This window comes from Podarcis liolepis, assembly GCF_965112155.1.
Source record: "Podarcis liolepis genome assembly, chromosome: 6".
Classification (NCBI taxonomy): domain Eukaryota; kingdom Metazoa; phylum Chordata; class Lepidosauria; order Squamata; family Lacertidae; genus Podarcis; species Podarcis liolepis.
Genome location: NC_139559.1, coordinates 8,224,039 through 8,251,222, shown reverse-complemented (window position 1 = coordinate 8,251,222; position 27,184 = coordinate 8,224,039). Strand labels below are relative to the sequence as shown.

Sequence of the window (27,184 nt, the reverse complement as noted above, 5' to 3'; positions counted from 1 at the left end):
CCCCTCATTAAAAGCTCAGATTTTCTCCCTTTTTTCCAGTATTGTAGTCCTAAAATAGGAGCTAGGGGAAGTGGGGAGAGAATTCAGGGATACGGCTAGGGAGGTTGGGCGTTTACTGCAAAGCCAAAATTGCCAAAGCGCCTACCGTTCTCGCAAGGCAATTAGCATTTTGCTAATCAATGCAGATCAGCTCTTTTGCAAGCTTGCAAAGGACTCCCAGGCTTGGGGCAAATGGCTTTGTTTTTTCTAGACAGCCATAATTTGGAGAGAAAAATCGGCATGCAAGTTTTATTATTGACTCAGTAAATCACATAATACTTTACTGACAATTGTGACATCTATTATTATTATTATCCCTAGTGTTTCTTTCATTTCTTTTTGCGAGAGCCTACCTGTTGTTATTAAAACTCAGTTTTGTAAAATGGGCAGGGGGGAAGAGCAGCAAACAGGTGGAGCTGAGTGGAGAATCATTGCTCACCTGGCTTCCCAATATGGAGATTGCTGCCGGTAACTGAAAAGGTGAAGGGGTGAAGAGGTCACTACAGTGCGGGCACAGCAGCAGGAGCGTCAAAGTGGGTCTGCCACCGTGCCCACACCGAGCCAACCTCCCCACTTCCTCTTCATCTTGGTTACCAGGAGCGGCCTCTACAACAGGAAGCTAGTTCACCAACACTGGCTCAGCCAATGCAAAGCATCTAACATCAAAGAAAACAACAACAACAACAACAACAATTTACTTATACCCCACCCATTTTGCCGGATCTCCCCAGCCACTCTGGGCAGCTTCCAACAGGATACTGAAAACATACTAAATAATAATAACAACAACAACAACAACAACAACAACAACAACAACAAAAATTTATTTATACCCCACCCATCTGGCTGAGTTTCCCCAGCCACTCTGGGCAGCTTCCAATCGAGTGTTAAAAACAATACAGCATTAAGTATTAAAAACTTCCCTAAATAGGGTTGCCTTCAGATGTCTTTTAAAGATAAGATAGCTGCTTATTTCCTTCACATCTGAAGGGAGGGCGTTCCACAGGGCGGGCGCCACTACCGAGAAGGCCCTCTGTCTGGTTCCCTGTAACCTCACTTCTCGCAATGAGGGAACCGCCAGAAGGCCCTCGGCGCTGAATCTCAGTGTCTGGGCTGAACGATGGGGGTTCCGCAGGGCGGGCGCCACCACCAAGAAGACCCTCTGCCTGGTTCCCTATAAATTTACTTCTGGCAGTGAGGGAACCTCCAGGCGGCCTTTGGTGCTGGACCTCAGAAATACTTCTCTTGCAGCAACACCACATTTTCCCAACACTCAAAATGCAGCATTTTGGGAATGGGAAATGTCAGCACCATGTGGTTGCTTTTCTTTTTTTTCTCCCACGTCACGCTTCAGTTGTAGAAATGCGTAGACTATAGGTACATTGTTGGCACCTACCAGATGGTGCCCATCACATCCCTGGCGATGAGTAATGCAAATCTCCTCCTACAACATCCATGCCATTTTTAATGCTATTTTTAACTTATTATAGGCCTGAGCCGTCTCCACACTGTGATGTTATAATACGAAATATAATACCCTTTCTAAAAGTCACAGGCAGCAGCATGACTACCCCACAACACACACACACACACAAAACATCCTTGCGAAAGACCTTTGGGATTTTCATTAAAGTCTACAGACTCCACTCCCCCTTGCTGCTTTGCATTCCGCTTGCAAATCTTGGAGACCAGGCTGCTTTTCCCACCCCCTACGGCTCACTCCGTTGATGTAACAGACTAACTGATTCATTTTTCTTTCCAAACTTGGGAGCCGTTGGAATTTGATTCGTTCCTCCATCTGTGGCTTCCACGCACTTTGCAGTGAAGGCCCAAACTCCTCACCTGAACGAGATCGAGAAAAACAGGGGAAACAAAAGGGCAACTGCATCTGCCAGAGAACCTCGCTAATTGCCACTTTGTTATTCTCTTAATCCGATAATCTGTGCACAGGAAGACAAAGGCAGAACAAAAGCTCCATCTCGCCTTGCTTCTGTACAAAGCTCACAAGTATTCACGCTCTTCTAGCAGAGAGTCTTCGTTAATTTTACAAAGCACACTCACGACTTCCGGGTTTGCAGTGTTTAGGTTCCAAGTTGTTTGAGTACTAAGGCATTTGAGAACCAAAGTACCACTGTATCTGTTGGGATATTTCCGTTCCACCTTAAAAGGGAGCAGGATGTTTGTGTCACAGCCTGCGTATTTCCTGTTCACAGGATGTTTATGTTTGCTATTGCTTTCGTTTCTCTCTCTGTCTGAGACACTGTCGCAGGCAGTCATGTCTTTCTCTGTTCTGATCAACGCTGAATAAAAGCTTGCAAATAATGCTCTCCTGAGTGCGACTTCTGGCTGTGCATTATCTGCTGATAAGAGTGTGCATGAGCCCTGGAATGTGGCAAGGTATTTTCAGGAAACTCGTGTCGCTAATCGCTCATACTGCGTGGCTACAGGAGATCGATGGACGTCCGGCAGACGGCTTGGGGCCATGATGGACTTTATCTCCCTGGCAGTATCCCAACAACAGGTTACGGGCCCAGGACGCTTCCGCTTCACTAGGGTGCTTTGGTAGAAAGCCTGATTCTTCCAAAACATCATCAACAAAACAGTATCGGCTATTGGCAAGCAGCCTGAAGGAGATGCACAGTTCACACCATTATCTCACACCAAGTTTGGCCCTCAAAAGAGTCTGAAAGCGCAAGCTGAAATCACGAGAGAAGGAGGAGCAGGAGCAGATATCCACATCATGGCAAGAAATTGACCTCAAGGGGATACTCACCAAGCCCCACCAGAGTGCATCTGCATAGGTGTCAAAGTGATCGTTTTCTCCCTTCTCAGCCAAGTACACCAGGAAGGAGGCGAGAATGAGGCAAAGGAAACCAATATACCAGGCAGTGATCAGCTCCTGCAACACAATGAAGAAGAAAGAATGGAACAGCACGTCTCAAATGCAGCGGTTTTTCCGTAATGGACAGAGCAGCCTTTGCAAAACAGGTGCCTTCCAGATCTCTGGGACTGCAGCTCCCACAAGTCCTATTTGCAGCAGCAGAAATGTTTGCTCATTTTTTTAATGCTCTCGTGACGATCGTCAGCCACGGTTGATGGGAAAGCGGCACGCAACTTATTAAATCAAATCAGGCTATATAGCAAGGGCTGCTTGCCCAGGTCTCTGCTGCTCACCTTGCTGTGGGCATACACCACCGACCCGAGAAGCTTCCAAGTGCCTCCTCGGCGGTCCATTCGGATCATGCGCAGGATCTGCAGAAACCTCAAACTTCTGAGCGCAGAGGTGGCAAAGACATTCCCCTGGGACCCAGCCGCCAGCACAGCGATGGAAGCAATTAACACCATGATGTCTGTGTATGGATAAGCAAGGATGGAATAATAATAATAATTTAATAATAATAATTTATTATTTATACCCCGCCCATCTGGCTGAGTTTCCCCAGCCACTCTGGGCGGCTTCCAATCAAGTGTTAAAAAGAATACAGCATTAAATATTAAAAACTTCCCTAAACAGGGCTGCCTTCAGATGTCTTTTTAAGATAAGATAGCTGCTTATTTCCTTCACATCTGAAGGGAGGGCGTTCCACAGGGCAGGCACCACTACCGAGAAGGCCCTCTGCCTGGTTCCCTGTAACCTCACTTCTCGCAATGAGGGAACCGCCAGAAGGCCCTCGGCGCTGGACCTCAGTGTCCGGGCTGAACGATGGGAGTGGAGACACTCCTTCAGATATCCTGGACCAGGGCCATTTAGGGCTTTAAAGGTCAGCACCAACACTCTGAATTGTGCTCGGAAACGTACAGAGAGCCAGTGCAGATCTCTCAGGACCAGTGTTATGTGGTCCCAGCGGCCACTCCGTCACCAGTCTAGCTGCCGCATTCTGGATTAATTGCAGTTTCCGGGTCACCTTCAAAGGTTGCCCCACATAGAGCGCATTGCAGTAGTCCAAGTGGGAGATAACTAGAGCATACACCACTCTGGCGAGACAGTCCACAGGCAGGTAGCGTCTCAGCCTGCATACCAGGTGGAAAGAGAAGAAAGGTTGTTTTTATTATTTGTATTTATATTTGTACAGTGGAACCTTGGTTCTTGAACTTAATCCATTCCGAAAGTCCGTTTGACTCCCAAAACGTTTGAAAACCAAGGCACAGCTTCCAATTGGCACAGGCGCCCTAGAAACAATAGCCGGCAGCCGTTTCAGACGTTCGGCTTCTGAAAAACATTTGAAAACTGGAACACTTACTTCCAGGTTTTCGGTATTTGGGAGCCGATTTGTTCATCAATTAAGCCGTTCTAGAACCAAGGTTCCGCTGTATTTGTGTACCTTCTCTTTGCAGAGTATAACATTTTCATTTAATCCAACTTTTTCTGCGCTTCCGTGTCATTTTAAGCTTCCAGGTGCATGTTATGGGCCAAACAACGTTACATTAAATGCTTCTTCCACATTTGGGGGTGTTTGGCCTCATCTAGATGTATCACTAGACTACGGTTTAGTGTGTACATGTTTAGCCTCCTCCTGATGGGGAAATCTGTCATACAGTCAATTCATACAGTCGGGCTGGTGGGCATGGTTTGGTGGGAAACAGCCTCACTGGCCAAACTGGGACCCACGCTGGGCGAAATCTGGCCTGCAGAGCAGCGGTTATAGAATCATAGAATAGAATCATAGAATCATAGAGTTGGAAGAGACCACAAAGGCCATCGAGTCCAACCCCCTGCCAAGCAGGAAACACCATCAGAGCACTCCTGACATATGGTTGTCAAGCCTCTGCTTAAAGACCTCCAAAGTAGGAGACTCCACCACACTCCTTGGCAGCAAATTCCACTGTCAAACAGCTCTTACTGTCAGGAAGTTCTTCCTAATGTTTAGGTGGAATCTTCTTTCTTGTAGTTTGGATCCATTGCTCCGTGTCCGCTTCTCTGGAGCAGCAGAAAACAACCTTTCTCCCTCCTCTATGTGACATCCTTTTATATATTTGAACATGGCAATCATATCACCCCTTAACCTCCTCTTCTCCAGGCTAAACATGCCCAGCTCCCTTAGCCGTTCCTCATAAGGCATCGTTTCCAGGCCTTTGACCATTTTGGTTGCCTTCCTCTGGACACGTTCCAGTTTGTCAGTGTCCTTCTTGAACTGTGGTGCCCAGAACTGGACACAGTACTCCAGGTGAGGTCTGACCAGAGCAGAATACAGTGGCACTATTACTTCAATCCCTGGTTCTCCATCCCTGCTCTATCCAGACAAGGAAGAAGCATTATCAGAATTCAAGGACCCATTTCAGGCAAGAAAAATCCATTTGGGGGGCAAAGCACTGTCAGTGAGAGGCACAACAATTCATCTCTGTGCATTGTTTTCCACGAGAACAAGTACTGAGGCTCTGCAATTATTACAACCTTCTGCAATTTTTTAAGCCTTCAAGTTGGCTAAGCCATGGGTAGGCAAACTAAGGCCCAGGGGCCAGATCTAGTCCAATCGCCTTCTAAATCCAGCCCATGGACGGTCCGGGGAAAGAATGTGTCCTTGTATTTAAAATGCATCTCTGGGTCATTTGTGGGGCACAGGAATTCATTCATAATTTTTTTCAAAAATATAGTCCAGCCCCCCACAAGGTCTGAGGGGCAGTGGACCAGCCCCCTGCTCAAAAAGTTTGCTGACCCCTGGGCTAGGCATTAGGCAAGCTGCTGTGGGCACCGACAGAAAGGATCCACAAGGCTTTCACAATCTATTACTCTTCAGATCAGAACTTTACAAACTGTGTGTCACGACACGACAGTGTGTCAGCTGCATTCTGTAGGTGTGTCAAGCGAAAGCTCTTATAAAGGGGTTGTTTAACCTATGGTTTGCTAGTAAAACTGAATTACGGTGTCACAAAATGATGCACGTCTAAAAAGTGTGTAGCCAACATGAAAAGTTTGGAAAGCTCTGCTTTAGAGACTCTTCTCCCAGCAGGCAGATCGAACAATTATTTGTGTTAAGTTGTGGGTGAACATATCAGACGACACAGCGATTCTTCAAAACAGCTCTTGTTTATTCACAGGCCAGAACAGAACTGAACTGATGGGTTCAGCCAACCTGCTTATATAGAGCTCCACTACAAAGCTACAGTAGCAACTTTCTGTAACTAGCCAATCACTGAACGTCACTTTCAATCCCCTATTTGCATATGTGGACCTGAGTGAAAACTGTCTACAGTATCCCCCTGCTGGCCCAGGGTGAGAACTTCAGTACATAACCATTTGCAACCAGAAGCTGCCAACTCAGCCAAAAAGCCCTTCTTACCGATGACACAGAAGGGTTTTCGGGCGAACTTCAGCCTTCCTCTCCAGCCACGGTATCGGCAGCAGCAGCCGGCAGCCCAGATCCTTACAAAATACTCCACACCGAAGACCACAATGGTGACTATTTCCTGCAGCAAAAAAAGGACGATAAATCCAGCACGGCAAGACAAGAAAGGCAATCCTTTAGGATCAGGGTGTTCCCAGAAAGGGACTTCATTTGCAAATGCATCGCAAAGATATTGCAAATGGGTTGCAAGCAACAGGTTTTTGTTGTTGTTATTTATGGTTGCTGCTGTTGTTTATTGCTAGTGGTTTTTTTTTTGTTTGTTTTTTTGCTTACTGTATTTCCCCCAGAAAATCTGTCTCAAATGGGATGGGAATGTGATGCCAACATCATTGCATGGCACTGGAGGGAAAACATGCATGCAACAGAAGCAACAAGCCCACAATAAACTTTCATCTGGAAGAACCCTCGGTTTTGCTTGTGCACTTTTCTTCCCCCAGAGGTCAATTCCAGAAAGAAATAGATACTTTTTGGACTAATCCACAGCCAGGGTGTTTTCTACCTCCATGTCTTAAAAACCCCATTTGGAGAATATATGTTAGCGTTATTTATTTATCCATAATCAAATGCAATTCAGGACACGGGTGGCGCTGTGGGTTAAACCACAGACTCGCCGATCAGAAGGTTGGCAGTTCAAATCCCAGCGACGGAGTGAGCTCCCATTGCTGTGTCCCAGCTCCTGCCAACCTAGCAGTTCGAAAGCACATCAAAGTGCAAGTAGATAAATAGGTACCGCTCCAGTGAGAAGGTAAATGGCGTTTCCGTGCGCTGCTCTGGTTCGCCAGAAGTGGCTTAGTCATGCTGGCCACATGACCCGGAAGCTGTACACCGGCTCCCTCGGCCAATAAAGCGAGATGAGCGCCGCAACCCGAGAGTCTGTCATGACTGGACCTAAAGGTCAGGGGTCCATTTACCTTTACAAATGCAATTCCTTCACTTAAAAAAATAAATAAATCTACAGGTAGCAATTTTTTTTAGTTGATTACCTTTACGAGGTGTCATTATGGGACACGGTCAGGGAGCCAGTATCCTTTCCTAGATCCCCAAGAACCCAGTAGCTCACCCCATGATAATTTGCTATCTCTTTGTTGGTGAATGGGTGTAATTCTCCAGTATCTGATAGGAGGTCCCATTACCAAAGCTGGCTATTGCTTTCATGGAAATCTTGTCATTCCCTTTCTCCCGTGGCCACAGAGGTGAGATTGTCAGAAATACTGAGCTTTCCTCCCCATATTTCCTCTCTGCCGCGCATTGCAGTTCTTCTGATGAAGATCTTAATGTTATTAGCAGGAAGCATCAGGAGCCACAAAGCATTCTGGGAAGCCTGCAAAGTGTCTGCGTCAGCAAGAATCCTCCTAGCTATCACTCAACCTGCCACCAGCAGCCTAGGAAGCAGTGCAGACGAAAGTCAAGCTGTTAAAAAGATGCAAAACTAGTCAGCTTTGTGTCAGATCATATGAGCACCACGGCACATGTCGTGGAGGAAGAGAGCACTGCTTTGATTCTATGAATTCTGCCGTTGTCCCATCCAATCACCACACAGCGATGAAAGCGGGAAATTTAGAAACTACGAGAAGCCAACAGATGCAAATTCAGACATTTGTGTCTGCAGCTGCAATGTCCATTTCTGGAATTTCTAGATACCCAAAGCAGTAATTGAGGCTAAACTCACTTCTTAAAGGATATAGCAAATATAAAATTCAGCTTCAAATAGTTGATTTGCTTTCCCCAACAGTTCCGTATGATCTTTAAGCTTAAAAGACCAAGAGTCTTTCAGTTTAAAGACCAAGTGCAGTGCTTTCCACAGTGGGTAGTGCCAAGAGGCAAGGGGCACTGCAGGTGTCAATCACTATCGGGCTTTGAAATGCTGCTATCACTGGATCAAGTTCATCCATCTTATCGAATTAACTGAACTCAATAGTTTTCAGTGGATTTTGAATAAACGTGCAATTCATTGTTACTGTTTTGAATTTCATTGTGGAATTTTCTTCCTTAGTGACTCCTGTTCTGAATAATGTTTTTTATAGGGTAGGGGGCACTGGGGGGTGAGTTTGTGGAACCGAGGGGGCACTCCCCCCCAAAAAAAATAGAAGTTTGTCCAAGAAACACTTGTCTAAAAAGTCAGAAGCACATGTAAAAGAATGCGCTTGGAGATAGACTAGAAATCCTGCCAATTCTTCCCCAAAATAAACTTGATTCATGTTTGGTTCAAACATGGGAACTTCTTCAGGGTGTGGCTTCAGGGATATCCGAACTGATTCAGTGAACTTTGTCAGGCTGAACTCGTTCAACCCAAGCAATGACCATTTCAGAAAGGCACTTTTGCCCTCCAAAAGGAGGTTGGGTTACGGGCTTCACGTTCTCAGCTTCTGCGCTATTGAGGGAATCCCCGTCCGCGTCACCCCCAGGACAGCCAATCGGCTGGCTCAGGGGGCGTGGTCTGCCCTATTTATCGCTGGCGCAGCCAGGGATCTCCCTCTTTTGCCGCCTGCAGCTACTCCAGTTTCCCACCCTCCCGGTTTTCGTCCTTGACCTTGCTATGGACCTCGGTTGGTCGCCATTGAGGGGCCTGGTAGGAATTTTTTCCACTTGGCAAATTGGCACCAGCCACTTGGTTTTTCACCTGCCTCATAGCAAACCATCACAACTTTCTTGGTATTGGCGGTTAGGCATTGGTATTGGTATTGTTATGTACATGGAAGGGGGGAGGAAGCGACATGACTTGCCCCACATATTGAAGGGTGGTCCGATAAATGATTTTGGGGGGGGGCGAGGCCCTGTCTGAAGCCTACGGAGGTGAGGGCCTAAGGCACGCCCCCGAGCGGTGACCCTGGGGGAGTTCCTAGTTGATGTGCATCAGCAGGACTCCCCCTACTGGTGGTTAACCCTTCCCGGACTTCAAGCGGACAGGCTGAAGCTGGATATAGTCAGTTAGGATCAATGCCTAAGCCAGTACCGCTCATCACCTGTAACCAATAAAGTTGTGGCCTTATTTAGCCCATTAACCTTAATAATTGTGTCATGTGTGTTTATTTCCACTGGGGGGGGGTGGAACTCGCCGCGCAACTTCAGCCCTGAGTTCTGTGCTTTGCGTTTACTCACCAGAATGTAAAGGGCACCTTCAGAACTGTCCTCATACTCCTCAATGGTTGAAAAGACAGAGAGCACCAAGCAGGAGAAAACGAGTAGAAAACTGAATAGGATTGGGCGGGGGGAGGAGAGAGAGAAAAAGAAATGGTATTAATGTTGCAGCTGACATTGCTTCCCGTCCTGCTTTTAACCAGTGTTGTCTAACCATTGTCTAACGCTGTCCACCCAGGGTGAGGATCAAGAAGTGGTGTTGCTTCAGGTCAAAAGCCTATATGCGTGTTTTCTTTTGCCCAGTTCACTGCAGGGGAGCCTCCCCAAATAGTAAAGTTGGGCGCTAAGCATTTTAAATGCTGGTTAATTGAGAAGGCTTTGGAGGCGCAGGAGCCCGTTCAGGAAAGAAATGTGGCAACTTTGGCCCAGGATGAAGTTTGCCTTTAGTCCCCCTTTTTCAACTCCCAGAATACTCAGAAGAGTAGGCCTACTCAGCTCAGTTATGGAAACCAGTGCAACAGCCTGCAAAATATTCCCTGGGTGTGTGTCGTCAGATGAGTTCAGAACAACATTTTAAAAACTACTCATAAATCTGACACGGTGAAGATGGAAATGAAAGTCAACTTTCAGCTGTATTACTGTCACTTTCAAGGAAAGTTGGGTCACCACGGCCAGGCCCATCTTACCCATAGAGGTTAGTGGCGCGGGGCGCCAGGCAAGAGTCCGGGGAACACCGAATGAACTCGCTGAGTGAATGAGAGTGCGTGCGCTGCTCCCGCAGAGCATCGGTTTGTTGTTTTTCCCCTTTTACCCTGCAGGCGCCAAATTCTGCGGGGCACCAGAAGGCTAAAAGGGAAAAAACTGAGCCAACGTTCTGTCGGAGCAGCGCACGTGCCCTCACTCACTCGCTGCAGGCCCTCTCGCTCGGTTTGCTGCCTGCCATGGACACCGTGGCACGTAGCGGCCAGCTGAGCCGGGAGGCACCACGTCCAGCCTCCGCCTCTTCCCCGCCGATGGAGCCACCCTCCAGCTGCTGCTGCCCACCTCCTCTAGCCCTAAGGTCGACAACTCTGGGAAAGCGGGGGCGCCAGAAGGGTGCTTTGCACCACGGCGTCGGATATGCTTAAGACAGCCCTGACCACAGCTCTCCTTTTTTTTTTTCCTCAGCCCATTTTTTGAACTGTGAAAAGCCCATTTCCATACATGTGGGTTATTATAAGAATCTTGCGGCAAGAATTTTGTGTCTGAATTCCCTTGTTTTCCTCTTCCCTCCCCATCAGTTCTTCCTCTTGTGCTATGTCTTTTCATATTCTAAGCCTGAAGGCAGGGACTTCCCTATTTCTGTTTATTTATAAACCATTCTGGATGTTTTTCTGGGTGAACAGTAAAGCATAAATACTTTGAAAGAAAGTCTAATACCATCTTCTGACACACGGAGATCTCAAACAATTTGCCTGCTGTGCTGAGACAAAATCCATCCAGAGTTTGCTGAAACTGACCTGACAAGCAGGTCGAAAAAATCAACAGACAGGAAGGACAGCAGGTCAAACAAGCAAGCTGGCCTAAATTAATTTACTAAAGATGGAAGCACAGCCCCGAGAAAGCAAGCCTGCTTAGTAACAAATGGAAAAACCTCACATTTTGTAACAAGCATTAAATAATTCATCCCTATGGCTTCAACCATGCGCTGCCGCAATTTCAATTTTGAATATTTATAAGGCTCTGTATATCTGGCTGGTGTCATGACATTTTCTACGAGAAAATGGTTAGGTTTCTTTCTATGAAAAGGGGGGAGAATTGGATGAAGGATGATGACAGCTGCCTTTCCCTACAGAAAAGGCCATCAACAGGGCAACAGGTAGCCATCAGTGCAAACACAGAGAACATTATTTTAACTCTGATAGGACTTGAAAAGTTTGCAAGCCTCCTGGAAGTGTGCAGACAGAAGACGACCACTGAATGTTCTTTTTAAAAGCAAAGGCACACCTCCTGTCGTGTTTTCTTCTTTTTTCCAACATTCTGGATAGAATGTCAGGTTTCTTACATTCTGGGGCACATGGGGCGTTAGGGATGGGGTAGTAGTACCTCTGGCAGGGGACACGTCATGCACCTCCTGGGGTTGTTTGTCCACCTTTGGTCTTCACCCTGCACTCAGCTCTCGCCTGTGGCTCCTAGAAGCATGCGACAGCAAACACACCCCAGGAAACGGCTTCAACTGGCCAGCTAAATCAGGTGAGGGTAGCCGATGGCTCAGTGAGTTGGAGACTTCCCCTGCATGCGAAGATAGGCTCCTGCAGATTGAGTGTGCTGGGCCCAGGGTAACCTGTGAAACACGGTTGAGGACCGGACCAGAACCCAAAGGTTCTGCTAGGAGTCAGTCCAACAGGGCCAAGGCAGGACACAAGGCAGGAAACCAGGAAAGGACAGGTGCAGGATCTGGCATACAGCAATGTTGCTCCCACAACCTGCGGCAGGGTCCAACAGCCTTTTATCTTTGACAGGGTAATGGCCGGTCCTGATCCCCTGGCGACTCACCTCCCTGCTTCGCCCAAAGGTGAGCACTCCTCCTGCGAGTACTCAGGTCTCTCCTTCTCTCAGACCTCAGTCTCTGCAGCTCGGGAGACATCGGTGGGTTACTAGACCCAGAGGCCGCCTCAGCCTCCCCTGACCCAACTGGTAGTGGAGCAGCTGTAAGTGATGGCCCATTGATGGCGATGAAGTAATCCCCGCATCTGGAGCCAGGGCAGGCTCAGGCCCCTGACTCGGCCCAGCTGGTGCTTGTTGCAGGGGAACCTGTGCAGACTGGGACTCTTCAGGATCAGGCCCCAGGCTTGGTTCAGATGATGCCTGAGGCAAAGGATCCGGTGCAGACTGAGACTCCTCTGGTTCTGAGTCCCAGCCCGAGTCCCAGGCCAACACATTGAGTGACAAGACCAAGAAACCAGCATGATCGAGTATTCCAAACAGGGCCATCTTAAGCATATCCAAGCCGTGGTGCAAGCTCCCTCCAGTGCCCCCCACCATTTCCCAGAGTTTTTTAGGGAGGACGGCGCTGCCGGTGGGGCTGGAAGCGGCGAGGAAGAGGCAGAGACTGGATGCAGCACCTCCTGGCTCAGCTGGCTATTTTGTGCCACGGTGACCATGGCAGACGGAGGCTCTGGGTTGTGCTTCGGTGCGGCATGGCAGAGGTGGACGAAGGCGGCGAGCCAATGCCGGGAGGCGCCACGTCCAGCCTCCGCCTCTTCAATGGCGCCCTCCAAACTTGGGGCCCTGGCACCCCACACCACTAGCCTCTATGGGTAAGACGCCCCTGATTCCAAAAGGACTGGAGTAAATTTATGCAATATTTGAAAGATTTTTGTAAGCAATTAACATCACTAGCAGGGTTGTCTAAAGACTTGTGATGAGAAATTTTCTACCTTTCTGTATTTACAGTGGTACCTCAGATTACAGACGCTTCAGGTTACAGACTCCGCTAACCCAGAAATAGTACCTCGGGTTAAGAACTTTGTTTCAGGATGAGAACAGAAATCGTGCAGTGGCGGCGCAGTGGCAGCAGGAGGCCCCATTAGCTAAAGGAGAGCCAGTGTGGTGTAGTGGTTAAGAGCAGTGGACTCGTAATCTGGTGAACCGGGTTCACGTCCCCGCTCCTCCACATGCAGCTGCTGGGTGACCTTGGGCTAGTCACATTTCTCTGAAGTCTCTCAGCCCCACTCACCTCACAGAGTGTTTGTTGTGGGGGAGGAAGGGAAAGGAGAATGTTAGCCACTTTGAGACTCCTTCGGGTAGTGATAAAGCGGGATATCAAATCCAAACTCTTCTTCTTCTGCCAACCTAGCAGTTCGAAAGCACCTCAAAGTACAAGTAGATAAATAGGCGCCACTCTGGCAGGAAGTGCGCTGCTCTGGTTCGCCAGAAGTGGCTTAGTCATGCTGGCCACATGACCTGGAAGCTGTACGCCGGCTCCCTCGGCCAGTAAAGCGAGATGAGCGCCGCAACCCCAGAGTCGGCCACAACTGGACCTAATGGTCAGGGGTCCCTTTACCTTTACCCCAGTTGTGGGGGAGGAAGGGAAAGGAGAATGTTAGCCACTTTGAGACTCCTTCGGGTAGTGATAAAGCGGGATATCAAATCCAAACTCTTCTTCTTCTTCAGGTTAAGGACAGTTTCAGGTTAAGTACGGACCTCCGGAACGAATTAAGTTCTTAACCCGAGGTACCACTGTATTTAAATTTTGAGCCATTTTGTAATGTGTGTAATTAGAATTGGAAAGCGTACAAACTGCAATGACATAAAGGTTAATTTTGAAAGCCATGAGGTGGGAGGAAAGGAAGTTGATAGGCACTAAAGAGCCAGGGCAGTAAAGTAGACAATGATGTGAAATGGAAGGGGGTGGGGGCAGTAAAGTAGACAATGATGTGAAATGGAAGGTCAAGAAGGTCAATGAAATAGTCAAGAAGGCAGTTTCTGCCCCTGCTGTAGAGGGAAGTGAGGGGCAGATGGGGCTCAACAACCTGGGAAGGGAGCCCATCTGGGAGAAGGAAAACTGCTCCTAAACCTCCTCTGCCTTGTGAAATATCTTCAGGAGAAGAAAAGGCTAAGGACTAAAGCCTGCAGAAATCCGGAATGGAGTCCCTAAGATGGTTGAATGGTGCCTTGTACGCCTCCTTCCAGCAACTCCTTCAGTCAAGCTGGTGACCAATGCATTGCTCTGCTTTCCTTTGCACCACATCAGCAAGGTTGAGAGGGGGTCTTGTCATCTGGGCAGCCCAGGACCTTTAAACTAGGGTTACCAGACGTCCCCGGTTCCCGGGGACAGTCCCCGGATTCACCAATCTGTCCCCGGACAAAATCTGTCCCCGGATTTTAATTAATGTCCCCTGATTTATGCCTGGGGACTTCCGGTGAAGCAACATGGTGGGTGCCATGGCAGCACCAGAGGTCCTGGCCACGTCAAAGTTTCAGCCAGCCAACCCGCTGGCTGGGGTGGGGGGGTGGCTATTTAAACCGAGGCATGAGCCAGAGAGCTTCTTTCTGGCTCACCTCCTCGATCAATGCTCGCCCCGAAATTGTGAAGAGCCGCCAGCACTCTTCTGCTGCGGTCTCTGCGCACCCATTGTTGGTGGGGGCAAGCAAGGCGTTGAAGAAGAGGAGAAGCCTAGAAAAGAGCTTTGCTGCGTTGCGAGACAGAGAGAGAGAGACGGAGCCTTGTGTTTGTGTGTTAATGCGTGTTTTCCCAAGACCAGCGAGCACCTTTACTCGATCTCTGCCCCCCCCCCACAACCTCTTTTTTGGGGGGCGTTTGTGTATTTCTAGATGGGCTTCTCCACCTGCCTTGTGTCAAGGTCCACGCCTGACAACTTTGGGGTTCCCCCCCAAAAAAGGTCAAAAACTCTGGGCAACCCTTTCCTAAAATAATAAGGCATGACATTTTTTTAAAAAAGTATTCCTTGAAAAAAATCTGGTAACCATACTTTAGATACACTGTCAAGGCTTGCACCCCAGGGAAGTCACTTTGGTGCTACTAACACCGGTTTGACTTGCACCTACCCCTCCGTTTGACTCCTCCCCCCCCCCCAGGCACACTCCATTGTCTCTCAAGACAGACAGGTGCCAAGATCTGGGATCACTGCAAATGAATTAAAGGACCGTTAACTGTGCAATCCAACTCCCTTGTGTGCCAGGTTTGAAGGATGGGAGTGGATTAGGCAGAGGTGTCTCTGGAAAGAGGAGCAGCAGCACCCAGGCACTTATGCAAGGAGGAGACATAAATTTGGGTCACCCAGCCCTTCCTGACCTAGATATCCATGCAAGCAATTATTTGGGATTGAGAAACGCACTCAGCAGCCGAAGAAAAAAACCGGAGCAGAAAGCAAGGGGGAAAGAACACACAGAAGATGGGAAAGGGGAGGAAAAAGGAAATGAACGAAAGGCTACAAGACTCGACAGCATTTTAAATAATTGCAATACTCCTGTCCTCTAAGGAGTTCAGAACAGCTTAAAAAGGATTCTCAAGAAGTCGTTCATCCAGGCAACATAGCATCTGCCTTAGAACTATTTCAGGGCTTGCCGATTGGAAGGTTGGCGGTTCGAATCCCCGTGACGGGGTGAGCTCCCGTTGCTCTGTCCCAGCTCCTGCCCACCTAGCAGTTCGAAAGCACACCAATGCAAGTAGATAAATAGGTAACGCTGCAGCGGGAAGGTAAACGATGTTTCCGAGCGCTCTGGTTTCTTTCATGGTGTTCCGTTGCGCCAGAAGCAGTTTAGTCATGCTAGCCACATGACCCGGAATGCTGTCTGTGGACAAACCCCAGCTCCCTCGGCTTGAAAGCAAGATGAGTGCCGCAGCCCAATAGTCACCATTGACTGGACTTAACCATCCAGGGGTTCCTTTACCTTTCTTTGCCTTATCACAAGGGGACATCCTATCAACTCGGCAAAATCCAGAATTTGCACTGTCACCTGAACCTGTCCATGAGAACTGGCACAAAATGGGGTGCCCAAATCAAATCATACGCCTCCAATCATATCAACGAGGGGAAATATAATTTCAGATGGAGAAAGGAAAAGTATTTAGAACCAAAGCAGGAAGCCTGGCTTAAGCTACTTTAATTGACAGCAGAGCAAAAAGAAGGAGAGACGATAACGAACAGCCCAGGAAACAGAGTATACCAGCAAAGGGCATAAAGGATGGAATTAAGAAAAGTAATGCACCAGGCAGTGTATCTAAACAAGGCACATATTTCAGTATGCAGCCCTCTGGTTTATATTAATAGACAATAAATAGATCAGATATACTATAACATCTATAGAAAGCAGTATAATTAAAAGAGCCGGTTCCATTTGTATTTCTCATTCTCCAAAGAGGCAGAAGCTCTCAAAGATTAGCAATGCATTTCGTAGCAAACCACAGAGCAGGGTAAGATCTTTAAGCCGATGGCATTTGGCAGCATTTATTTGGGGGCAAGGGAGTTTTACACTGAAGTCGCTACCACCTTTCTGCATTACAGTGGTACCTCTAGTTATGAAATTAATTCGTTCCGGAGGTACGTTCTTAACCTGAAACTGTTCTTAACCAGAGGCGTGCTTTCGCTAATGGGGCCTCTTGCTGCCACTGCGCTGCTGGCGCACGATTTCCGTTCTCATCCTGGGGCAAAGTTCTCAACTCGAGGTAACTCTTCCAGGTTAGCGCAGTTTGTAACCTGAAGCGTTTGTAACCTGAGGCTACACTGGAGCAAGCTTATAAAACGCCGCTCGCCTATGGCAAGTAAATATATTCCCAAGGTGACCAGGCAGAACAGCTTTTGTACATTGGAATATATAAGCACTCGTTTCTTCTTTTAATAATAATAATAATAATAATAATAATAATAATAATAATAATTTATTATTTATACCCCGCCCATCTGGCTGGGCTTCCCCAGCCACTCTGGGCGGCTTCCAAATGAATATTAAAATACTATAATACATCAAACATTAAAAGCTTCCCGAAACAGGGCTGCCTTCAGATGTCTTCTAAAAGCCTGGTAGTTGTTGTTCTCTTTGACATCTGGTGGGAGGGTGTTCCACAGGGAAGGCGCCACTACCGAGAAGGCCCTCTGCCTGGTTCCCTGTAACTTGGCTTCTCACAGTGAGGGAACTGCCAGAAGGCCCTCGGTGCTGGACCTCAGTGTCTGGGTAGAACGATGGGGGTGGAGACGCTCCTTTTCAGGGTATGGCTCTGCAGATGGGCCAGACTACTGTTTCCGCAGGTCTTCTTCTTTCTTTTTTGCAAGGCAGCACCAGGAACAATTTAATGTCAGCGTATTTTATAGCTAACGTACAAGTTACATATAGATGGGCCTATATTTGTATGCAATGCTATGCCGAGTTGTGGAGGCCTTGTTGCTAGATTGCAAAAAGAAAAGAAAAAAGCCATGGTTGCAGGTTCGATCCCCATACAGGACAGCTGCGCATTCCTGCATTGCAGGGGGTTGGACTAGATGACCCCTCGGGGTCCCTTCCAACTCTACAATTCTATGATCTAACGAAAGCAATGCCTTAGAGGCTATTATACCTGCCTCTATACATAGGCTTATTTATTTATTACATTAATATAGCACCTTCATCTTCGAAAGAGCTCAAGGACATGGCCCTCCCACTTCACCTTCACAGCAACCCTGTGAGGTAGGTTAGGCTAAGAGATGGCGACTGGCCCAAGGTCACCCAGGGAGCTTCATGGCTGAGCGGGGATTCAAACCCTGCTCTCCCGGGTCCTAGTCCAACACTGCAACCATTACGCCACTCTCATATCCCCCATGTTTCCTGAATGGGAGGGTCAATGGCTCCGCAAGTCCATGCCCTTGACTTCTCTGGTGTTGCTATGGTAACCCAGTGCCCCTGGTACCCTTCTCTCAGAACATCCAGGCATGCTCCAAGCACAGTATAATTTAACCCAATATAATTTAACCCAGCAATTTTTTAGTTGGTCAAGTACACGGAATTAGCAAAACTGACACATAGGATTCGCAGTCAGGAGGAAACAAAGTACCAAAAAGAACGGAGTAAATTTATGGCCTATATAAGTGAGAACTGTAGAAATTTGAAGACGTTAGCAGGACTGAGATAATTCTTATGTCATGGTTTAGTCTTTTATTAATGGATCTGTGAATTAAGGAGTGGAGTAAGAAAACCTGCGGAAGGGAAGGAGGGAAGTCAACAGCTCTATGGAGCATAAAGTAAGATAGATGTAAAAAGACTTGATATATTTGTTTGTTGGTGTTGGCGTATTTAAAATGAAAACTTAATAAAAAGCATATTTTTAATTAAAAAAAAAAACCCACGGTAATTTAATTTAACACAGTATAATTTACACCAACACAAATCACTACAAGGTTAGTGCTCAAAGACAAAAGTGTGTTTATTACTGTTATGTGGTCTGTGTTTGGATGAGTTTTGAGTCTGGGCTAAGGATTCTGAGCCCCTGTGTTCTGAACCGATACATGATATCCAATCACAGAACGTTTCTGGATTTGGGCCTCTGCCATTGGCCCTTGAACTCTAAGTCACGATTCGCAGCTTGGAAGTTTAGACAGCCAATCACGTTGGGGGTGGGAATGGCCCAGACCTTCAGAAAATGTATATAAGCAGTTGCTTTGCCCCTGTTGTCCAGCTCTGTTAGTTCAATAAAGGTTCTTACTGTTATCACTGTGTCTTACCTCGTGGGAACCCACCTACAATTACCACCCCAGGTTCCCGAAGCAGCATTGCCTATTTGCTCCTGAATGCATTGGTTTGAGAAACAAAATAAAAAAATTCCTTCCAGTAGCACCTTAGAGACCAACTTAGTTTGTTATTGGTATGAGCTTTCGTGAGCTTTCGCACACTTCTTCAGGCTGGTTTGAGAAAATGCACTTTCATCTCCCACACCATCGTCTGGGGGGGAAAGTGGTCCCTGAGAATAAGAATTCCGCCATCTCTACCTATTAGGCTGTCTGTCATTATGCTATGTTATTATGTTTTTATCACTGATGTTCTGTAATTTGTTCTTAATGTTGTACACCACGCTGGGATCTTCTGAGAAAGCGTGGGATATACCGTATTTTTCGCTCTATAGGATGCACCGGACCATAGGAGGGGGAGAACAGGGAAATAAATTCTCCCCCTCTCTGCTCAGCGCCCCTTCAGCGATGTGTCAGGAGAAATGGAGCCCCTTCCATTTCTCCTCCCGCTTCGCTGAAGGGGCGCTGCGCAGAGAGAGAAAACTGTGCAGCGCCTCTCCAGCGAAGCGAAGCCTGGAGAGCAAGGGGGATCGGTGTGCACCGACCCCTCTTGCTCTCCAGGCTTCAGATGGCCATCCGCAAGCCTTTGGAGAGCGGTGGGAACTCCTGCTGTGCTCCAAAGGCTTGCGGATAGCTGCCTGAAGCCCCCGGAGCGCAGTGGGAGTTCCCTGCACTCCGGGAGCTTCAGGTGGCTTCAGCAAAAGCAACGCAAAGTCTCCGGAGCGTGGGGGGAGCTCTCCTTCTGCGCTTCGGAGGCTTTGCGTTGCTATCGCTGAAGCCAAGGAGCCTGCATTCACTCCATAGGACGCACAGACATTTCCCCTTCATTTTTGGAGGGGGAAAAGTGCGTCCTATAAAGCGAAAAATACGGTAAACTGGAGGAAGAGGAGGAAGAGGAGAAGGAGAAGGAGAAGAGAAACTTCAAGTTTGTATGGAAGGCAGTGCACATTAAAAACATAGGAAGCTGTCTCAAACCGAGTTGGATCATTGGTCTATCAAGCTCAGTATGTCCTACACTGACTGGCAGCAGCTCTCCAGGATTTTATGCAGGGTGTCAATCCCAGGCCTACCTGGAGATGGCAGGGATTGAACTCTGATGATCTGCCACTGAGCTATGGTCTTTCGATCTGCAAACATTCCACAACAGAAACACCAGAGGGAGACATGAAAGTCCCAAGGCACAGAATAAGAATATGTGTTAGTAATTATTGTGGATTTGAATGTTAATAAAAGAGAAGAGGTTAGTAAATGAAAGAAGTTAATATTATTAGAAATATGAATTTGGAGAACTGTTAAACTGGGGATATGATGAAATTCAGTCAGAGGGGATTTGAGGAAGTCAGTTATTCCTATTAATGAAATTAGGAATTTGAAGTAATATTTTTTTCTTTGCGTTGTTTTTTTGTTGTGTGTTTTGTAATGTTTTTCTTTTTTCAGTTTTTTATGTGATAAATGTGAAAATCAATAAAAACAATGGGGGGGGGGGAGAAAGAAAGTCCCAAGGCATGTGTTCCCTGCAGGATGGGCCACCATCTCGCCCCAAAGCTGTCCTGTCAATAGGAAAACGATTCCTGTCATATTCAAACCAACTGGACTGCCAGCTACTTGCACACTGCAGAAATTCAAGCATGGATTTTTTGGCCCAGAGAATGCAATTCTGGGCAGGCAATAAAGAAGGTGAAACTGACATTTACAAGGTGCTTGCAAAACTCCAGCTTAATTCTCCCAAACCGGCATTATCAGCACTTTGGACGTTTATAGGCAGGCTAGAATAATCAATACCTCGTTAAAAAATCCTTTGCATAGATTATAAGTCCAGAAATTGGGTGCATTTTTAATTTAATTATTTGTGTGCCTGGTCTACATCCAGGAGCCAAACTGGAACTCTGCCTTGCATTTCACAGAACCACCATAATGTTGTGGGGATTAAGAGATTGTCCAAACTTGGAGTATCAACATCCTGAAGAGAGAGATCGCTTCCTCTCCTATTGCCCATCATGCACATTCAGACACACCTAAAGCAAAGGCTTAGAATGATGAGTTCCTGGTGATCACTGCACGACCACAGTCAAGAGACTCCACAAAACTTGGAACGTCTGAAGCTCTGGGATAGCTCATTTGGTAGAGCAGGAGACACTTGATCTCAGGGTTGTGGGTTTGAGCCCCACGTTGGGCAAAGGATTTCTGCATTGCAGGGGGGTGAACTGGATGACCCTCATCGTCCCTTCCAAGTATAGAATTCTATTATCTTTCTGAAGAGCCCCTTGTTTGCACTTTGAGAGGGACTAATTGGTCCCTATGTGACTGCCCTTGAGATATTTGAAGATGGCTCTCGCATCTCCTCTGTCTCCTCTTTTCCAGGCTAAACATACCCAGCTCCTTCAACCATTCCTCATAAGGCTTGGTTTCCAGACCCTTGATCATATACACACACACACACACACACACACACACACACACACATAAGTTCCAACAATCATTTAACATAACTTCTTATCTTATACAATATTTTAAACTTCCGTCAACAACCTCTGAAGATTGTCCGTCCTTTATCGCTTGTTCTGCATTTCTTAATTTCTCTGTTACTTTTAATTGTCCTTAACTAATAATTATTTTCAAAGTCTTCCTTGCAATATTTCACAAAGTCCTCCATACAGAACTTCTTGCAGTCCTACGAGCGTAATCTGTTTATTACAATTGCTTTTCAAATAATTCAAATATTTACTCCAGTCCTCTAACCACAGATCTCTGATCAGAGACCCTTGATCATCTTGGTTGCCCCCCTCTGCACACATTCCAGCTTTTCAACCTTCTTAAATTGTGGAGGCCAGAACGGGACACAGTATTCCAGGTGGGGTCTGCCCAAGTCAGAATAGTCTACTTCCCTTGAGCGGGACACTATACTTCTCTTGATGCAGCCTAGAATGCTGGGCTAGATGTAGCAGCCTGATGTAGCAGCCACTTTTCTTACCTTTTCTTACCTCCAGAAACCCCCTAGTGACAGCACCCATGGCGTACTGTAAATAAGGCCACATTTGCACAATGGGTTGTGTTCAACGTTGCTGGAATCACAAGACAGAGAAACCAGTAGGAGAACACTTCAATCTCCCAGGACATTCAATACAAGATCTCAAAGCCAGCTGTCTTATTACGAAAGAATTTCAGAAATAGACTTGAAAGAGAAGCTGCTGAATTACAACATATTACTACACTGAAAACTATGGAGAGACCTGGTCTGAATAGAGATATTGGATCCTTGTCTCATTACACATGCTAAAGCTAATTTTGGTCATCTGCATGCCATCCTTTGCAATTTCCTGTAGGACTAATTGCAGTCGTTAACAGTCGTCAACAGGTTTACCGTACCCTTTGAGCCAATCACCCATCTCCTACTACCCTTCTGAGAAAGACTCCACCCTCCCACTATATATAAGGGTCTGGTGACTTCTGTTTCAGTGTATCTGAAGAAGTGTGCATGCACATGAAAGCTCATACCCAGAACAAACTTAGTTGGTCTCTAAGGTACTACTAAGGGATGTGGGTGGTGCTGTGGGTTAAACCACTGAACCTAGGGCTTGCCGATCATAAGGTCAGCGGTTTGAATCCCCACAATGGGGTGAGATCCCGTTGCTCAGTCCCTGCTCCTGCCAACCTAGCAGTTCAAAAGCACGTCAAAGTGCAAGTAGATAAATAGGTACCGCTCCGGCGGGAAGGTAAACGGCGTTTCCGTGCGCTGCTCTGGTTCGCTAGAAGCGGCTTAGTCATGCTGGCCACATGACTCGGAAGCTGTACACCGGCTCCCTCGGCCAATAAAGCGAGATAAGCGCCGCAACCCCAGAGTTGGCCACGACTGGACCTAATGGTCAGGGGTCCCTTTACCTTTACCTTAAGGTACTACTGGACAATTTTTAAATAATTTTTTTTTTTGGTTGCTGGTTCCATTAGCATCATGATTTTTCTTTGTGCAATGGAATGCTCTTTCCCTCTCTTCCCCTTAAAGCTGTTCAAGGATGTCAGGGGTTCAGGAGCAGAGACGCAGAGAAGGGAGGAGACAGAGAGCGAGGGGGAGGAATACGAAGGAAGGATGAGTGGGGATGACGACCCGAGATCACCGAGCCTGTCTAGCGAGTCCGAGGATTCCCAGAAGGGAGCGCCAGCAGCCAGAGCAAGGGGGGAGAGCAGGGGGACACCCCAGGAAGAAGGGTCCAGAGAGGGATCAGAAAGCAGCAGTTGGAGATCGGGACCCACGTTCCCAGCCGGGAGCAGCGGGGAGAAAGGGGACCAGATATCGGGCTCCGGAGACTTTCAGAAGGAGGGAGGGCATGAGTCAGGAGTAGTCACGCCCACCTCGGGGAGCGAGGAAACGATCAAGAGGAAAGTGGAGAGTTGGGCGCGCGCGCCAAGTTCAAATGTAACGGAAGCTGGCGCAGTCAGCAGCCCAGAGAGTGAGCCGGGTCCCAAAGCCCGCCGCAAGGAGGCGGAAGGGTCAGGGGGGTCCGCGTCAGAAGAGAGTAGGAAGGGAGAGACCCAGGGGGGCAGGAGGACCCAGAGACGGAAGGAAAGGCGCAGGAGGTGGAGCAAGGCTAGGGTATTAAGCTGGTGCGCTAGAGGCGGAGACTCAGACGGGTCTTCGTCGTTCTGACCTAGAAGAAGTAGGGCTGCACGTTGCAGTTTGGAAATGGAACCTGTAATCCAATAAAGACTCTTTGAAACTGAACGCTGGCTGACTTGGTCCTATGTGAGCTGGGACTGGGCGGCAGCCCTGACAGTAAGACCCGTCCCACAAGCTTCTGACACCTGATACCTCGCAGCGGAGACAGAAGCAGCTGGAGGAGGGGATCGGTGTGTGGGAGCAAGCTCACGACGGTTGGCAAAGATGACGGAAGCAGAGAAAGTTTCAGCGCTGCAACAGGCAGTTACCCAATTGAATGCGGAGGTACTGGCATCCAAGAAAAGGGAGGAGGATGCGGCAGCCGCCTACCGAGATCTCCACGCCAGGTTTGAAGCATGGGTTAAGCATGGGCAGCCAGGACCCAGACCGGAGGGGGTTGGGTTGGCACGGAGAGCAGGAGGGCTGGTGGCTCACTTCGATGGGAATTTACAACAGTACCCCAACTTTCGAGCAGATGTGATGTGCGCACTGCAACTGCTGGCAAAAGACTTTAGAGATGAGCAAGAGAAAGTGGGGTTTATACTGTCCCATTTGCATGGGGATGCGAAAGCGTGGCTGCGCAATTTGTGGAGGGATAAAGATCCGGCGCTTCAGAGTGCAGATGCCTTTATCAAAGCGATGGATGCATGTTTTTTGTCTACCATTGATGTGGATCTTGCCCGACGGGAGATTCATGGACTGAAACAAGGGAGGGCGAGCGTCCGGCAGTACCACGCCCGCTTTTTTGCGCTGGTCCGTGCATTGGAATGGGACCGGGACTCGCCCCCAGTCAGGGACCTGTTCTGGGAGGGTCTCAGCTCTGCTGTGAAGGATGAAATTGCGAGGGGGGAGAGGCCCCGAAGCACGCAGGAGGTGGTCCAAAGGGCGCTGACTGTGGGGGTGAGGCTGGAAGAACGTCCATGGTACAGAGATGAAGGACGTGGAGGGCGCGAAGCAGCGAGAAGTTTCTCTTTCGTTCCAAGGGAAGCAGCGCGTGCGCAATCCACACCTCCGCCAGGAGGGGGAGTGGAACCTATGGAAGTGGGAGGCGCCAGGGCTCAGTCAGCTAGCAGAGCCTCTGCACCGACAGCAGTCAAGACTAAACCTCCTAGAGGGACCAGGAAGTGTTACATATGCGAGAGCCCTCAACACTTGGCGAAAGAGTGTCCCCAGAGGAGCTCCAAGCACACTGCAGCCTCCGCAACAGTGAAAGTGGCCACGCAATGCAGCGAAGCTCAGCAGGGAAACGACGATGTCTGGCTGGAGACAGAGGCACTGGGGCCCAGCCAGACGCATCAGTGAAGCAGTCCCCAGCGATATTGCAACCCACGGACCCCCTCCCACCCAAACCAGTAGTGCAACTCACAGCGTCTCTCCAGCTACCCAATGGAGTCACCATCGAAGTGCCGCTTTCTGTGGATTCTGGAAGCAACGCAGACTTTATAGCACAGGATTTTGTGGAGCAGCACGCTATAAAGCTGCTGCCTGCCACTCTGCCCCTGCAAGTCGTCACAGTGGATGGCAGAGAGTTGCTAGGGGGGCAGGTGGTGAAGCAGACGCCACCAATGGTGATGCAACTTGGTAACCACAGGGAAGTCATCAGTTTTAATGTCACCCGACTGTCGGACACGCCCATTGTGTTGGGCATGAGTTGGCTGGACAGGCACAGTCCAACGCTGGCTTGGTACCAGAGACAGCTGATCTTCGGCTCCTCTTACTGCGCAGAACACTGCATCCTGCCCAGGCAGGAGGGGGAGGAGGAGGACTCACAACTGCAGTTGGGAACGTTGCAAGCAGTTCCCCACAAATACGCGGACTTTCTGGAGGTTTTCTGCGAGAAAGAGGCAGACAAGCTACCACCGCACAGGCAATATGACTGCAAGATTGACCTCCTGCCAGGGGCGACACTGCCGAAGGGGAAGCTATATTCCATGTCTGAGGACGAACTACAGGAACTCAAACAGTTCATCGATCACAATTTGCAGCGCGGTTTCATCCGGGAGTCCAGCGCAGTAGGGGGCAGTCCTGTTTTCTTCGTGAAGAAAAAGGACACGCCCCAAAAAAGATTGGTCGTGGATTACCGCCTCTTAAACAGAATGACCAAGCCCTCCGATTTCCCTATGCCCAGGATTGACGACCTGCTGGCGACGGTGCGCAAGGGACACGTGTTCACCAAGTTGGACCTGCGAGGAGCGTACAATCTCATCCGCATGAGGGAGGGCGATGAGTGGAAGACAGCCATGTTCACGCCTCTGGGCACCTACGAATACAGAGTGATGCCGTTTGGTTTGCAAAACGGTTCTCACTGTTTTCAAGCTTTTATGCATCACGTGTTGGCGGGACTCCTCTACAAGAAGTGCGTCTGCTTTCTGGATGACATCCTGATATTCTCTGACTCGCAACAAGCACACGACCAGGACGTTCGGGAGGTGCTGAAGAGGCTGCAGCAGCATAGACTGTACGCCAAACTGGAGAAGTGCCAGTTCGACACGACGGAGGTGGATTTCTTGGGTTACAAGCTGTCGGACAAGGGGCTAGCCATGGACAGCGCCAAGGTTCGTGCGGTGTTGGATTGGAAGAGCCCGCGCAACCGGAAAGAGGTCCAGAGGTTTGTCGGATTCGCCAATTTCTATCGCAAGTTTATCAAGGGGTTCGCGATGCAGACGGCAGCTATTACGGACACGCTAAGCTCCAAGAAAAAGAAATTCATCTGGACGGAGCAGGCGGAGCGGTCCTTTCAGACACTCAAGCGTCTCTTCGCGTCGGAAGAGCAACTGCTGCATATCGACCCCAGCAGACCGCTGAGGGTGGAGACAGACGCGTCCGATAGAGCAGTGGGAGCGGTACTGCTGCAGAAGGACCCGCAGGGGGTCTGGAGGCCAGGGGCGTTCTACTCCAGAAAGCTCAGCAAGTCGGAACAGAACTACACCATCTGGGATAGGGAGCTGCTTGCCATTCATGCAGCTTTCAAGGCGTGGAGGCACTTCCTGATCGGCGCCAAGCACACGGTGCAGGTCTGCACGGACCACAAGAATCTGGAGCACTGGCGCACGGCTCGGTTCCTGAACCAGAGACAGATCCGTTGGGCGGAGTTCTTTGCTGACTTCAATTTCCGAATTGAGTACGTCCCGGGCGACACCAACATCATGGCGGATGCCCTGTCCCGAAAACCGCAGTACCTCGAAGAGGCGACGCCAGCGGCGGCCATGCACATCTTCGCGCCAACAGCGTGGGCGTGCGCTTCAGCCACAGTAGACCTGGATGCGGTGCGACGGGCGTTGACGGACGACTCATTCGCGCAGGCGAAGATGGCAGAGGTGCACAAGGGCACGGCGAAGGGCGACGAGTTCCAGATACGAGACGGCTTGCTCTTACGTAAAGGGGCCGTCTACGTGCCGGGAGACGAACTTCGCGCCCGGGTACTGCAGCAGCTGCACGACGCACCCACGGCCGGGCACTTTGGCACAGAAAAAACGGTGGAATTGGTCGCAAGAGACTTTTGGTGGCCCAGACTGAGGGGGGAAGTCGCGGACTACGTCGCGAGGTGCGACACCTGCCAGAGGGCCAAGCCGGTGCACAAACCACCGGCGGGACTGCTGGAACCGCTGCAAACGCCGTTTGAACCATGGGAGAGAGTGGCCCTGGACTTTGTCACGGATCTCCCCAGCTCGAGAGGCAAGACAGCTGTACTAGTGGTGGTGGACTTGTTCACCAAGATGGCACATTTCATACCGTGTGCGAAGGTGGCCACGGCAGAACAAACAGCCAAATTGTTCATAGATCACGTGTTCAAAGTGCACGGGCTGCCGCGG

At 48.8% G+C, this 27,184-nt stretch overlaps 1 protein-coding gene across 6 annotated transcripts in view; it reads right to left on the bottom strand.

The window, feature by feature from the left end:
• Positions 1–27,184, bottom strand: part of KCNQ2 (potassium voltage-gated channel subfamily Q member 2) — a 151,885-nt gene that overhangs the window by 86,282 nt on the left and 38,419 nt on the right. For all 6 annotated transcript variants that reach the window (XM_083507453.1, XM_083507452.1, XM_083507454.1 and 3 more), the window contains exons 2-5: positions 9,483–9,573; positions 6,318–6,444; positions 3,214–3,389; positions 2,813–2,938 (exon numbers count right to left, since the gene is read on the bottom strand). In XM_083507453.1, the coding sequence (XP_083363579.1) occupies positions 2,813–2,938; positions 3,214–3,389; positions 6,318–6,444; positions 9,483–9,573 (520 nt within the window). The remainder of the gene's footprint in view (positions 1–2,812; positions 2,939–3,213; positions 3,390–6,317; positions 6,445–9,482; positions 9,574–27,184) is intronic.